Below are 14,685 nucleotides of genomic sequence, written 5' to 3' on the forward strand. Positions count from 1 at the left end.
AACACCAGGGAGGAGCATCTGGGAATTCACAGAATTCATATCAGGTCCCAGAACCCATTGTGAATTTGAATTGTTACTAATTGATACAGAGTGCTGCTCAGCCAAGCTCCTGCTCCATTCCTGAACTTCCACAAGCAGAAGAAACACTTAACAGAGCCACGAATACCGAATGTTACACAAACTAGGGGTGCATATTAAGGGACACAGGCAGTGGGTGGATCGGGAAGTCTGTACCTTCCAAGTACCTCAGACAGTGAGGAAAGGGACAGGGAGATGCGGCCGGGAAAATCAGGATAAAAAGGAGGCTGCGTCTTACAAACCCCATGGCAAATGTCCCATGGCCTCTTCCTTTGGTCATCCATAAAGTCACTTTACACCACTCCTCTGTCTCCTGCGGGCACACAAACCTCTGGCCACGCGAATTTTCCCGCACACTGCCGCCGACAGCGCAGCCACCTCTGTGCTACCCACAGCAAGCGGGACGAGCCAGCGCTGCTCCGGCACCGCCTCCTGCCGAGACAGCAGCAACACGGCGCCATAGCCAGGGAGGGAGGGAGGGAGACGGGAGAACGAAGCCGCCACAGCCCCCCTGCCGCCCCCTCCATCCCCTCCATCCGCCCGCAGCGAGCCCCGAGCCCCGGCACAAGGCAGCGCGGCTCCCACCTGCGCTGGGACAGCCTCTCCGAGCTCCGCCGCCGCTCCCGGGCCGCACACACGCTCCCACCATGGCGCCGCTGCTGCCCCACTAAAGCCCTGCCTGCCTGCCTGCCTGCCTGGGGGCGACACCGGCGCCGGGCTTGTCCCCGCTCGCTGGCACCAAGCAGCAATGGCGCTGGGTCAATTCCGAGTGACAGCACAGCCAGCCAATGGCACCAAGGCGCGGGCTCTGCACACGCACGGAGTCACCTCCCTTTTCCGGAACTCGGGCATTTCTCGGAACCTTCGGCTGAGCAGCAGCTCTGCAATGTCCCGGCCCGGGCAGGAGGCCAAGGAACCGCTGCTGCCCTGAACCGGCGGGAGCTCGGTGTGACCTGGAGCTGAAGGTGCTGTGAGCTGTGGCTGAGGCCGGGATGGAGCAGGGACTCCCCTGTAGCCCCGGCAGGACCCCAGGTCGGAGCAGGGGATGCCTGAGAGAGGCCCTGAGCCATGGGAAGCTCCTGCAGAGCCATGGAAGTGTCTCCTGGTGGGACATGTGGGCCCGTGGGGGATCCCCGCTGGAGCAGCCTGTTCCTGAGCGATTGTGTCCACTGGAGGGACCCCAGGCTGGAGCAGGACAAGGATTCCTCTGCCTAATGGGGAGGCAGTGTTATGACTTGACAGTGATCCTCATGCCCTGTGTCTCTTGGTGGGGAGGAGGGAGGAAATGGGGGATACAGGGAAGTCTGAGAAAGAGAGAGGCATGGGGAAAATGGAGATTTTAGGATTTGTTTTACTTTTTATTCCCCTGCAGTGATCTGTTTGCTAATTAATTCGATTCTTTTCACTGTTGTTCTATGCATAGCATAGGACAAGGGTGCTCTATGCATTTAGATTGTCAAGAGAAAGGTTTAAATTTAGTTGTAAAGTCCAATGCATAGAGGACTGAATAGGCCAAATGCAGTTGTGTATAAGGAAGGCATGAAATAAAAGTTCATGAATAAAAGTTGATGAGGAAGGTAAAAATCGCCTGGCTCCTATTTTATAGGACAATCCTGTGATGATAGCAGAATAAAACTGATGATGATAGCAAAAAAACCAGAAAATCCAGGGGATGGACCCTTTTGATACTCATAAAGCCTTTGACTTTGCATGGGCAGTGGATACGAATCGAAGAAAAACCCCAAAGCAGCAGGAAGTGACTAAACAGAAACAACAGCAGTTAGAGATGAAATCGGTAGAGGACTCTGACACCAGGGATGGGGGGGTTCTAAGGGAGAGGAAGGGGTTCAGTTCCTCGACCTTCATTAGAAAAATTGGGAACATATCCATGGGCATTTTATAAAAACAATGGACACTGGAAGTGGGACTGTCCTCAGGTAAAACCCAGGACTCCTCCGAGGCCTCTCCTGGCAATAGGAGAAGCCTATGAAGAGAACCAGTAGTTTCTTCCCTGGCAGAGCCTCTGGGAAATGAAAAACTGGAATTTATGGTAGTCACAGGAGTGGGTTATTCAGTATTCAATACCCTGCAAGGGAAGTGATGACAGTCACAATTGCGGGGGCAACCAGGACTCATGAAACATGCCTCTCTTTCAATCCAGTTAAATTCAAACTTGGAAAATTACAGATAATCCTTCAATTTTTGTACCTTCCTAACTCTCCAAAACCATTATTAGGAGGAAATTTACTGGAAAAACCTGAATGCAGTGATCTAGTCTTGGGAAGGGGGCTGTGGCAGGACATTTCCCCCCTCCCTCTTCTCTCTCTCCTTGATCGGTCCCAAGAAATGGATGGCTCAGATTAGGTTGATAGCCTAATCAACAGCTACCTGGTGCTGGCGACTGAAAGTCTGAAAAGACACTCCCCTGTGGAGTGTAGAGAGAATGTGAAAAAATTTTAGTGACCACAAATACACACTTTTTTTTCCTATAAAAAGCTCATGAATCTCAGAAAAGGTTGAAGCTTTCTACATGGACATTGGAGCGTGAAGTAAAGTCTTCTCCCCAGCAGCCCTGGATGCAGCCCTGGATGCAGCCCTGGATGCAGCCCTGTGGTTACTTCCCTGGGATTGGGTGAGGAATTCTGATGTATTCCAGCTCCAAAATTGGATTTGGTAAGATCATTGGTTTCCTAAATTGTATTTTTCCAGCTAACTTATAGGTACCTTTCTTAACTTGCATTTCAGCTAGCTCAAGCAAGCATTTCTTAACTTGCATTATAGTTCAAGCAGGCATTTCTTAACTTGCATTTTTTGAACTATTTTTATAGTTCAAGCAAGCTTTTACCCCATAATTGCATTTTAGCTATTATAGTGTTGCAATTATGCATTCATTGTGTGTCTATGTGTGTCAATCTGCTCTATGTTTGTATGTTTGTTATTTTCTGTGTCTAATAAATGGTATTTTTAGACAAATCAGCCAAATATCAAAGAATCTTGCGAACAGAACTAAGTCATGGAGAACTAGCTATCTTAAAGTCTGGCAAACTGCAAAACCTCATAAAGCTCCTGTCTTCCATGCAAGACAGGGACATTCAAACTAAAATTCCCGAGTCTAAATATGTGGAAGTTTCAGTTCTTATCCTACAGGAGCTGACTTTCCAATTGGAACGTATTTCCAAGGAAACTGAGGACGCAGTAATGCCCATTGTGTGGGCCAGTGAGATTCCTAGAAAATAAAAAAGAACCTGTCAGAATGAAACTAAAACCAGACACAGGTCTGGTACAACAAAACCAATATCCCTTAAAATTGGAAAGCTGAAAAGTTTTATTACCTGTCATTAAAAAAATTTAAGGTACAGGTTATTGGTGGAATGTAAATCTGGATATAATACTCCCATTTTTCCTGTCACGAAGTAATGGTAAAGATGATCAATTAGTACAAGACTTAATATCAGTAAATAAAATAATAGAAGGCACACACCTTGTGGTAGCCAAGCCATACACACCCTTAAGCACACTAAAAGAGTATATCCGATGGTTCACTGTAATAGATTTAATAGATTTCTCTGCACGTGTCTAAGCCGTAAGAGCCAGGAACTCTTCTTCACATGTGAGTGGGAAAATCCACAGATAGGACTGTGTTACCACAGGTTTTAAAAGTAGCCCCACAATTTTTGGGAATTCACTGGCATAGGAATTAGAGGAATGTGGCAAGCACAGACTTTTCCCGTAGGAATTTTCTCTTCTTCTTCCTGTGTTCTATAAACAAAGATAAAGTTTAGATGTTATTGTAACGGCCTCTGGAAACACAGGCGGTTCAAGCCTAGCCAATCGGCTTAGGGGGAGGTTTTGAACTGACCCAATCCGGATGATCTGTGAAAGTCTATATAAGTTGGAATTAATTAATAAAATTAGAATTTTGCCACATTCCGAAGCCTGGCACTTTCTCTCTGCTAGCAGTTCAACAGCAACAGAGGAATGGAAGACCTTTAATCCCCAAGGGCCTCTGATACAAGATGATGATGATATCCTGCTAGCCATAGACTCTAAAAAACAGTGCAGAGACCCAACTATTGAATTGTTAAACTTTTCAACATTAAATCATTACAAGGAATTGAGGGAGAAGGCCCAAGTAAGGAAGAAGACTGTGACTTTTCTGGGCTTTGAAATTCTCTGAGGTCAAAGGAAACTGATCACAAGCCACACACTGTAAGAGAATTCCACACCTCTGTTGGCACAGTTAGGGGGTGGATCAGTAATTATGGATCACCAGTCCAACCCTTGTACAGAGTTTTAAAACTGACCATAAATATTTTATGGTATGGGCTGATGATACTTGGGGTGTGTTCCAACAACTTGAGCAAACACTGATAAGGGTTCTGGCTTTGGGCTTGTCGGGTCCCATACAATCTCTTGAATGATTCACTTATGAGAGACAAAACATCTCCTGTGGAGTTCCAGCACAATTCCCAGGGAATCAGGGATGAGCCAGTGCAGTATGGAAACTGGGCAAAGAAAGAAAGTGGACATCTGGAGGGATTCTAAGCATGCTTTTGGTGTAGTGCACATCCACAGGGCAATCAGCACAGAGAGGTTTGTTATTAGCACAGAGTACATAGATCAGGCATGAGACACAAATACTACAATTGCTGGAAGCAGTTAAAAACCAGCTAAAGTTGCAACTCTGCACTGTAGGACACAACAGACAATAAAATAGTGCCAAAATAAAGAAATTACTTGGCTGACAGGGCAGCTGAAGAGGCTGCAGGAAAATACACCCATGTTTTGATTCCACAAAGAGAGCTCAGCCTACCAGGTATTAAACCTGAATATGGTGCAAAAGATTGCCATTTAAGTGAAGCATTCCATTCTAGATTTCACCCCAGTGGATGAACAGTCACCCCTACTGGATGAGTGACAGTTTCCGAGGTGATCATCAGAGAAATAGCAAACAGAGGGCACCAGTCTACACACACATTGGAGAGCAGAAGAATTGTTCAAACTCTTCAGAAAGACAGGAATTAACTCCAGTATGACTGAAATTGTATATTCAAAGGCATAAAAGGGTGGCACACATAGAAGAAATAACCCAACTACTGGAAATAAAGTGGGGATAGGGGCTCTCAAATCTGGTAACTCCCTTGGAGATTATTAGCAAATTGACTTTACAGAACTTCCATGTAGTGAGAGCTATAAATATCTTTCAATCTTAGTGAATATCTTTCCTGGGTGGCCTGAAGCATTTCCCTGTGGCACCAACATGGCACAAGAAGTAGTGAAAATATTGCTAAATCAAATAATTCCACATTTTGGAATCCCTTGAGGAATGCCATCAGCCAGAGGGTCCCATTTCATAGCAAGAATAGTGGGAGAAGTTAGCAAGGCCTTGGGAATTCAGTGGGACTTGCACACTCCACAGCAGCCACAAGCCAGTGGAAAGGCAGAAAGGATGAATTACACAATTAAGCTGCAACTAAGTCAAATCTGCCAGGAAACCTCATTGGCTTGGGTACAAGTGCTCCCAATTGATGTGTTGAGAATTAGGATCCAACCCAGGGGGAGAGGAATAATTAAACTCCTATGAGCTGCTTTATGGTGTGTCCTATGAAACCCCACACATCTCAGGGGATGTGCAGGTTAAAGGTGGGGCAGATAAAGGTGGGGCTCAGTAATTCCCTCATATCTTTGGGTAAAACATTGCAGGATTTACAAGGGGCAGTTGTCCTCACCTGTGTTATGATTCAATGTTAGAGTGGTTGTAACACTTTTTACTGGAAAATGGAGTATTGGGAGTTGTCTAAAAAGAGACATAATCTCGAGACAAGGAAGGACTTGATAAATAACAGAGAATAGAAATATTCAGTTCCCCTGAAGGTGCTGGATAGAGCTTCAAGACTGACAAAAGTAGATAAAAGGGTGTAAAGGTGTGCACACAGGACAATAAATGTGGCTGGAACCAGTGGAGAAACACATAATGAGGCCTACGGTGGTTTTTGGCAAGTTCTGGAACAAGAAGCAACAGCTCAGAGGCAAAGATAAGTTTCGAGGAAAGGTCACCTGTAACATCAGGGCACTCAGTGAGAACAACCACCAGAGACCCCTTTAGATGACCCTCCACAACCATGAAAGGACTTCCAGTAGGAGGTGGATGGATGGGAATGAGTCCCAGGAAAGGTGATGTTTATCAATTAGCCAGGACATTTCTTGTCATGAATACATCTGACCAGGACTGAACAAATATGATGATGTAAAGTTCCACCCCACACATCAGAGTAAAGGAGGGATTCTTCAGTGTGTCCAGCACTGATAAAGAATGCCTGCTCTCTAAAGCTTCAAATACGGTTGGAAAGGTCATTTTCTGGCTGATTTTGGTTATCACCCTCAGGGAGAGGTATCCTTGTCTTGATCCAGCCTGGGGTCTCTCCAGGGGACACAATCCCTCAGGAACAGGCTGCTCCAGCAGGGATCCCCCACGGGCCCACAAGTCCTGCCAGGAGATACTTCCATGGCTCTGCAGGAGCTTCCCATGGCTCAGGGCCTCTCTCAGGCATCCCCTGCTCCGACCTGGGCTCCTGCCGGGGCTGCAGGGGAGTCCCTGCTCCATCCCGGCCTCAGCCCCAGCTCACACCGAGCTGGACCTGCAGCTCCAGGTCACACCGAGCTCCCGGCGGTTCAGGGCAGCAGCGGTTCCTTGGCCTCCTGCCCGGGCTGGGACATTGCAGGGCTGCGGAGCCAAAATGACAATTTGGGCCACAACGCCGGGATTGTCCCTGCAGTGACGGGGCTTGGGCTGTGCCGGATGCAGAGCCCGCGCCTCGCTGCCATTGGCTGGCTATGCTGTCACTCTGGAATCTCACACGCTGCTCGGTGCCAGCGGGGACAAGGCCAGCGCCGGTGTCGCCCCCAGGCAGGCAGGCAGGCAGGCAGGGCTTTAGTGGGGCAGCAGCGGCGCCATAGTGGGAGCGTGTGTGCGGCCCGGGAGCGGCGGCGGAGCTCGGAGAGGCTGTCCCAGCGCAGGTGGGAGCCGCGCTGCCTTGTGCCGGGGCTCGGGGCTCGCTGCGGGCGGATGGAGGGGATGGAGGGGGCGGCAGGGGGGCTGTGGCGGCTTCGTTCTCCCGTCTCCCTCCCTCCCTCCGTGGCTGTGGCGCCGTGTTGCCGCTGGCCTGAGGCCGCTGAGGGAGCGGCTGCCCGCGGTCTCCTTGCCGCTGCTGCCTCGGCAGGAGGCGGTGCCGGAGCAGCGCTGGCTCGTCCCGCTTGCTGTGGGTAGCACAGAGGTGGCTGCGCTGTCGGCGGCAGTGTGCGGGAGAATTCTCATCGCCAGAGGTTTGTGTGCCCGCAGGAGACAGAGGAGTCGTGTAAAAGTGACTTTATTGATGACCACAGGGAGAGGCCGTGGGGCATTTTCCATCGGTTCTGTAAAACGCAGCTTCCTTTTTATGCTCATTTCCCTGGCTGCGTTTCATTGTCCCTTTTGCCCACTTGTCACCATATCTGCGGGAGAAACAAAACCCTCCTATAAGATGTTTAATGTTAGAGAGTCAAGCCATTACTTTATTATCTGAGCCGCTTGTTGTTCTGGCCAGGATGTACCACGGGAATCATCCAGAGCCCTGGTTTTTAGAAAGAATCGTTCTATGTCACATAACTTTTACATGATTTTTCAGGTATTTTATACAGTCAAAACTCATAGAAGGGTGTTTGGTCAGTCTTAATTGGTTCCATGTTGCTTATTTTCTAATATATGGTGTCGTATTGAATCCAGATTTCTTCGCTTCTGATGTTAATTAGGTCTTTCTTCTTATCTGTCTCTAGCCAGTCAAGGTGTCTCCAAACAGCCAGGGGTGAGGTTTGGAGCTGATGTTCGTTAATGGCCGCTGATGGCCTTTTGCCTTTTGGGCTCCTCCTAGTCTGCTGATACATTAAGGTCATCAGACCTCACCTGGCAGAACAATGTCCTGAAAAGAAACGTAAAATTCTTTTTTCCCCGGAGTAAAGACAAACAAAGCCTTTGACTAAAGTTATAGAAAATACTTAAACTGGGATATTTTCCAACACACTGGCCGAGGTACTTGGAAGGTACAGACTTCCCGATCTGCCCACTGCCTGTGTCCCTTAATATGCACCCCTAGTTTGTGTAACATTCGGTATTCGTGGCTCTGTTAAGTGTTTATTCTGCTTGTGGAAGTTCAGGAATGGCGCAGGACCTTGACTTAGATTCAGTTCGTGTCAATGACTAATATTTTCTGAAAGTGATGCTTTCTCCTGGTACTTTTTTCAGTGCTTTTCTCTAATTACATCATGGTATAGTCTGACTCCCAACTGTTTTCACTGAACTTGTGGTAGCAAAACTCCCCAGTGGTTTATTATAGTCTATAAAGCATCCACAATGCTAGCACGTGTTGGAGTGAGCAGAGAGACGATTCCCCCAGATTTATAAGTGAAGTTTGCCCAACATTTTCCATTTGCAGTTTTTCTTTGCAGCTTAAACAATTTGTGCCGCAGAGTCAGATCTCCTCAGTCTGGGCTCTGCCTTGAGCTGTGCAAATTCCATCTGTGCAAGCAGGCAGAGCTTGGGCTGAGGAACAGAGGGAATTGGCCCAATTGCTCCCCCAGGCCACAAGGCCCTGGTCCATTGTCCAGCCTTTGCCCCAGCAATGTTAATTTGCATTTCTAAAGCTCCTTCCTCTTGTGGCTGCCTGGAACAGAAGCTTCTCTGCCAGGGCAGCCATCGGGTGACTCACATGTGGCTCTGCCCCCCACAAGCTGCTTTGGGGTTTTTTCTTCACAATATTGTATTAATTAGTTACAGGAGGAGAAGGAGGTGGGATTTTGTAGAAGGAAGAGGAGTAGTGAGAGGAAGAGTAGTGTGAGGAAGATTAGGGATAGAGGAGGAGGAGCAGGAAGAAGAGGCAGCCCAAGGTTCCAGCACTTCCTGTATCTGCAGCTCCCACATGCAGCAGGTGATTGGGGAGGAGGATCTACGATTTTCACGGGGCCTAAATCGTGGTGTTTGTGAAGTTTTTTGGGATTAGTATTCGTGCTTTGGTTTTTTTTAGGGAGTGAATATTTATGTTTTGGGGAGGCTTTTGTATTAATTTGGTGTTTTGGCAGTTTGGGGGATGTCTTTATGTTTGTGGGATATTTGGGAATCTTGGTGGTTTGGGGTTTTTATGGACACAAAACTGCAGGGACACCTGCAGACCTGGAGCTGGGCAGGCAGAACCCCCAGGCCAAGGTGCTCACCTTTTGTTTTTCCCCCTGAAACAGAATTTGTCATTGCCAAGGCGTGGCCGGATGGAGGAGGAAAAGGCCCGGAGATGCAGCTGGAGCTCGGAGCTGGGGGAGAATCCTCAGGGCAGAGAGAAGCCCCATAAGTGTGGGGAATGTAGGAAAAGCTTCAAAAAGAGATGTGAGCTGATTAGGCACAAGATGGTCCACAGTGGGGAAAAACCCCACAAGTGTGGGGAATGTGGGAAAAGCTACAGGCGGAGATACGAGCTGGTCCGGCACAAGATGATCCACACTGGGGAAAAGCCCCACAAGTGTGGGGAATGTGGAAGGAGCTTCAGGCTGATGTCCTTCCTGGTCCAGCACCAGAGGGTCCACACAGGGGAAAAGCCCTATGAGTGTGGGGAGTGTGGGAAGAGCTTCAGGACAAGCTCCCACCTGATTGTGCACCAGAAGATCCACACTGGGGAAAAGCCCTATGAGTGTGGAGAATGTGGGAAGAGCTTCTCTGTGATGTCTGAGCTGACAAGGCACCAGAAGATCCACACAGGGGAAAAGCCCTACGACTGTGGGGAATGTGGGAAGAGCTTCAAGGCGATGGCCGAGCTGACGAAGCACCAGAAGATCCACATTGGGGAAAAGCCCTACAGTTGTGAAGAATGTGGGAAGAGCTTCAGGCAGAGCTCTAGCCTGAAGCGGCACAAGATGATCCACACAGAGGAGAGACCCTACAAGTGTGGACAGTGTGGGAAGAGGTTTCTAACCAGCTCTGAAGTCATCAACCACGAGCGCATTCACACAGACGAGAGGCCTTTCCGCTGCCCTGAGTGCAAAAAGGGCTTCAAGTCCAACCAGCACCTCATCAGGCACCGGATGATCCACACTGGGGAGAGACCCTACGAGTGTGGGGAGTGTGGGAAGAGCTACAAATCGAGAAATGAGCTGAAGCTGCACCAGAAGATCCACACTGGGGAAAAGCCCCACAAGTGTGGGAAGTGTGGGAAGAGCTTCAGCCACAGATCCAACCTGATGCAGCACCAGAAGGTCCACACTGGGGAAAAGCCCTACAATTGCAAGGAATGTGGGAAGAGCTTCAGCCAGCGCTCCAGCCTAATCCGGCACAAGATGATCCACACAGGGGAAAAGCCCTATGAGTGTGGGAAGTGTGTTAAGAGGTTTCAGACCAGCTCCAGCCTCCTCCGCCACGTGCGGATTCACTCAGACGAGAAGCCCTTCTGCTGCCCTGACTGTGGGAAGGGCTTCAAGCACAATGACAGCCTCATCACCCACCGGAGGATCCACACTGGGGAAAAGCCCTACAAGTGTGGGGAGTGTGGGAAAAGCTTCAGGCAGAAATCTGAGCTGATCCAGCACCAGAGGATCCACACTGGGGAAAAGCCTTATGAGTGCAGGGAATGTGGGAAGAGCTTCAGCGTGAGGTCCAGCCTGATCAAGCACCAGAAGATCCATACAGGGGAAAAGCCCCACAAGTGTGGGGAGTGTCAAATGAGCTTTATAACCAAAACTGAGCTCATCAGCCACCAGAGGATCCACACTGGAGAAAAGCCCTACAAGTGTGGGAAGTGTGGGAAGAGCTTCAGCCACATGTCCAACCTCAGGCGGCACCAAGTGGTCCACACTGGGGAAAAACCCCACAAGTGTGGGGTGTGTGGGAAGAGCTTCAACCTCAGGTCCAACCTGATCATACACAAGATCATCCACACAGGGGAGAGACCCTACAAGTGTGGGAAATGTGGGAAGAGATTTCCAACCAGCTCCCGTCTCCTCTGCCATGAGATTATTCACACACAGGAGAGGCCTTTCCGCTGCCCTGACTGCAAGAAGGGCTTCAAGCACAAATCCATCCTCATCAGGCACCAGCGAATCCATACTGGGGAAAAGCCCTACAAGTGTGACAAGTGTGGGAAGAGCTTCTCACACAGCTCTGACTTGACTCTGCACCAACAGAGTCACAAGTGAAAGAAGCCCTGCAGGAAGAGCCTGAGTGCAGGAAAAGCTTCATTGCTGCTCCAACTCCATCCACTGTGGGAAGATCTGCATGGGATGATCCCCAGTGATCCCTGTTGGGCAAAATCTTGGTGACCCCCATTCCAGGTGATCCCCATCAAGTTAGGGGAAGGTCTTTTAAATGGTCAAATTTTACTTCTTCTCTTGCTCTGAGTTTGTTAGCAATAAATTCAATTCACGTCACCAATTCCCAGCCTGTTTTGTGCACAAAGGTGTTTGATGAGGGATCTCTTAGCCAGGTCCTTCTATCAACTCAGGAAGCCTTGGTTCAATTTTCTCTCCCCATGGCGGCTGTGCAGGGCAGTGAGAGAGCAGCTCTGCTGGGTGCCTGGCATGGGGCCAGCGTCACCCCACTGCAATGTGCCATGGTCTCGTGTGGCCCTGTGCTCTGGAGCCAGCGCTGCTGTTGCTTTTTCCTTCCTGATGATTTTCTCTTTTGCATCAAACACTTGTGAAGTGTCCCCGCTGTCCCTGGCGTCCCCTGGGCGCCGGCAGCCGTGTCCCTTGGCCTGCTCCCCCTGGGCCGTTGCAGGGCGGCTGGCGGAGGCTGGGAGCTGCCGTGGGGGCCGTGGGGCTGCCCCGGGGGCTGCGTGCCGAGGCGGGGCCAGGAGGTGCGGAGAACTTGGTCGCTATTTGCAGAGCAATGGCGCCTTGGGCCCGGGCCCGTTGCAGGGCTGTTCCTCATGTGTGGCTTTGGCGTCGGCCAGCCCGGGGGGCACTGAGAGCGCGGGGCTTGGGCTGTGCGCTGTGCAGAGCCCGCGCCTCGCTGCCCTTGGCTGGCTGTGCTGACACTCGGAGTTGTCCCAGCGCAATTGCTGCTCGGTGCCAGCGAGCGGGGACAAGGCCGGCGCCGGTGTCGCCCCCAGGCAGGCAGGCAGGGCTTTAGTGGGGCAGCAGCGGCGCCATGGTGGGAGCGTGTGTGCGGCCCGGGAGCGGCGGCGGAGCTCGGAGGGGCTGTCCCAGCGCAGGTGGGAGCCGCGTTGGCTTGTGCCGGGGCTCGGCACTCGCTGCGGGCGGATGGAGTGGATGGAGGGGGCGGCAGGGGGGCTGTGGCGGCTTCCTTCTCCCGTCTCCCTCCTTCCCTCCCTCCCCGGCTGTGGCGCCGTGTTGCCGCTGGCCTGAGGCCGCTGAGGGAGCGGCTGCCCGCGGTCTCCTTGCAGCTTCTGCCTCGGCAGGAGGCGGTGCCGGAGCAGCGCTGGCTCGTCCCGCTTGCTGTGGGTAGCACAGAGGTGGCTGCGCTGTCAGCGGCAGTGTGCGGGAAAATTCGCGTGGCCAGAGGTTTGTGTGCCCGCAGGAGACAGAGGACTCGTATAAATGTCATTTTATTAGTGCAGCAGAGTCAGATCTCCTCAGTCTGGGCTCTGCCTTGAGCTGTGCAAATTCCATCTGTGCAAGCAGGCAGAGCTTGGGCTGAGGAACAGAGGGAATTGGCCCAATTGCTCCCCCAGGCCAGAAGGCCCTGCTCCATTGTCCAGCCTTTGCCCCAGCAGTGTTCATTTGCATTTCTAAAGCTCCTTCCTCTCGTGGCTGCCTGGAACAGAAGCTTCTCTGCCAGGGCAGCCATTGGGTGACTCACATGTGGCTCTTCCCCCACAAGCTGCTTTTTCTCTTTGTTAACTATATGGTATTAGCTGTTGATGAGTTAAAGGGTCACCTTTATACTTCTTTAAACCTCTTCTAGTTTTGCAAACTGCAATCTAAAGGATAATGTGGTAAGACCCATACCAAAATTTTGCCATCATTGACAGCCACACACACATCTAGATAAAAAAATTCCAAAGTAATGAAGTTTTTTGCTACTTCCTCTCCTAAGACTAAAAATTAATTCTCACACCCCTGGCCCAAACCTAACTGACAATATAAATTAGGATTATTAGGAGAAAACATTCTAATGGTGTAATGTAATCACAGCCTGTCCCGTGTGTGAGTCTGATTTAGACCCAGGGTCTGATTCTCACGGTGTCTTCTGCACCACCCATGGCGAATGCAGGCACAGAAAGCACTGAACCTCCAGCAGTGCCAGCAAGGATTGGCCCCCAGTGCCTGGAGATGCCAGGGGAGGGGTGCCCACACAGACTATTGCAGCAGGGGATGTGTGGGCAGGCCCAGGGGCTTCCCCCGATGTGGAGCCCTGGCTGCTGCTCAGGCCCCATGTGTGCAGGGTCAGTCGCAGCCTCCCATCCTCCTCCTGCAGCTGGAAGTGCAAATCTGTGGGGCTTCAGAGACCTTGAGCCGAGGGTGAGGGGTCCCCCCATGCTGAGCTGTGCTGGCAGCTGTTTCTGTGCTCAGTGACACTTGGAATGGGCCATGGCACTTGGCCACCAGTGGTGCTTCTCTGCACTCCTTATCCAGGCCCCAATGTCCTGGTTGGATGTTGTGAAGAGCAAAGTGCAAAGGCAGGGTCAGTGCCAGCCAAGCTTCCTGTGGAAGAGATTTCACAAGAGACAGGATTCTGGCCTCAGACTGCTTTAAGTGTACATCACTTATTTCTCCCCACACATTAGGTGGAGAATTACCAGGGCAAGGAATTCCAAACTCCAGTTCCAAGGGAGATAATAAAATATCCATCCTGGGTCTGGCTCTTCTTTTTGACAAAGCCAATGGCAAAAGCTGCACCTGTGGCATCTTAGTTTCAATCACTGATGCCTTAGTGTTATCAATTTAGCCTCATTATCCAATCAGAGACGTAGATCCAATTAAAAAATTTATTAATTAAAAGCAAGCGGATATCAGTCAAGTCAGCGCTGGACGCGCAGAGATTCAAGCATATCTCTATGCACCACGCCTCGGGCCCGCAGAGGACTGAATTTTATAACCCTTTAGTACCCCACTCCCCCCGTATGTCTTGATTGGCGTCTCTTCATGAATCCTTGATTGGCTGTTGAGACGTCTTAGGCTGGTGTGCTCTGCGTTGGGTGATGGTTACTGGGCTTCCTGGGATGGTCTCTCCGTGGGGGTTGCACAGGGGGAGGTTTTTATGGACCCCTGAACCACATTCCTTTTGTATCTGCCTCATAGGGGCTGCACAGGGGGAGGTTTTTTTTTATGGCCCCTGAGCCAAATTCCTTTGTATCTGCCTCATGGGGGTTGGGCAGGGTTCCTAACAAGATTCGTTTTTATAACAGCAAAAAAAAAGAAAGAAAGAAAAAAAGAAAAATAAAAGGAAAGGCAATTTTAAGACTTATCACCTTTTTCAAACAGTTCGTGAACTAAACTGATTGTAATTTATTACATTAGGACTTTAGCTTCTACATTTTTCATGTGTCTGTAATCCTGTAATTCTTTAATGTATAACTCTAGACTCGATACAGGGTGCTAAGCTACTGTTGTGTCATTTTTAGACAAAACAAT

The 14,685-nt window shown here is 50.1% G+C and overlaps 2 protein-coding genes across 4 annotated transcripts in view; one reads left to right on the top strand and one right to left on the bottom strand.

Annotated features, from left to right (window-relative positions):
- Positions 1 to 11,309, top strand: part of LOC146421287 (uncharacterized) — a 31,460-nt gene extending 20,151 nt beyond the window's left edge. The window contains exon 2 of the mRNA XM_085047413.1: positions 9,346 to 11,309. Coding sequence (XP_084903539.1) covers positions 9,346 to 11,286 — 1,941 coding nt within the window. The 3' untranslated portion in view covers positions 11,287 to 11,309. The remainder of the gene's footprint in view (positions 1 to 9,345) is intronic.
- The window catches only part of LOC146421282 (uncharacterized), a 110,253-nt gene that overhangs the window by 84,393 nt on the left and 11,175 nt on the right, over positions 1 to 14,685 (bottom strand). The gene's annotated exons all lie outside the window — the stretch shown is intronic.

The sequence above is a fragment of the Lichenostomus cassidix genome, unplaced genomic scaffold (assembly GCF_008360975.1).
Source record: "Lichenostomus cassidix isolate B80296 unplaced genomic scaffold, HeHo_3.0 HiC_scaffold_33, whole genome shotgun sequence".
NCBI classification, from domain to species: Eukaryota; Metazoa; Chordata; class Aves; order Passeriformes; family Meliphagidae; genus Lichenostomus; species Lichenostomus cassidix.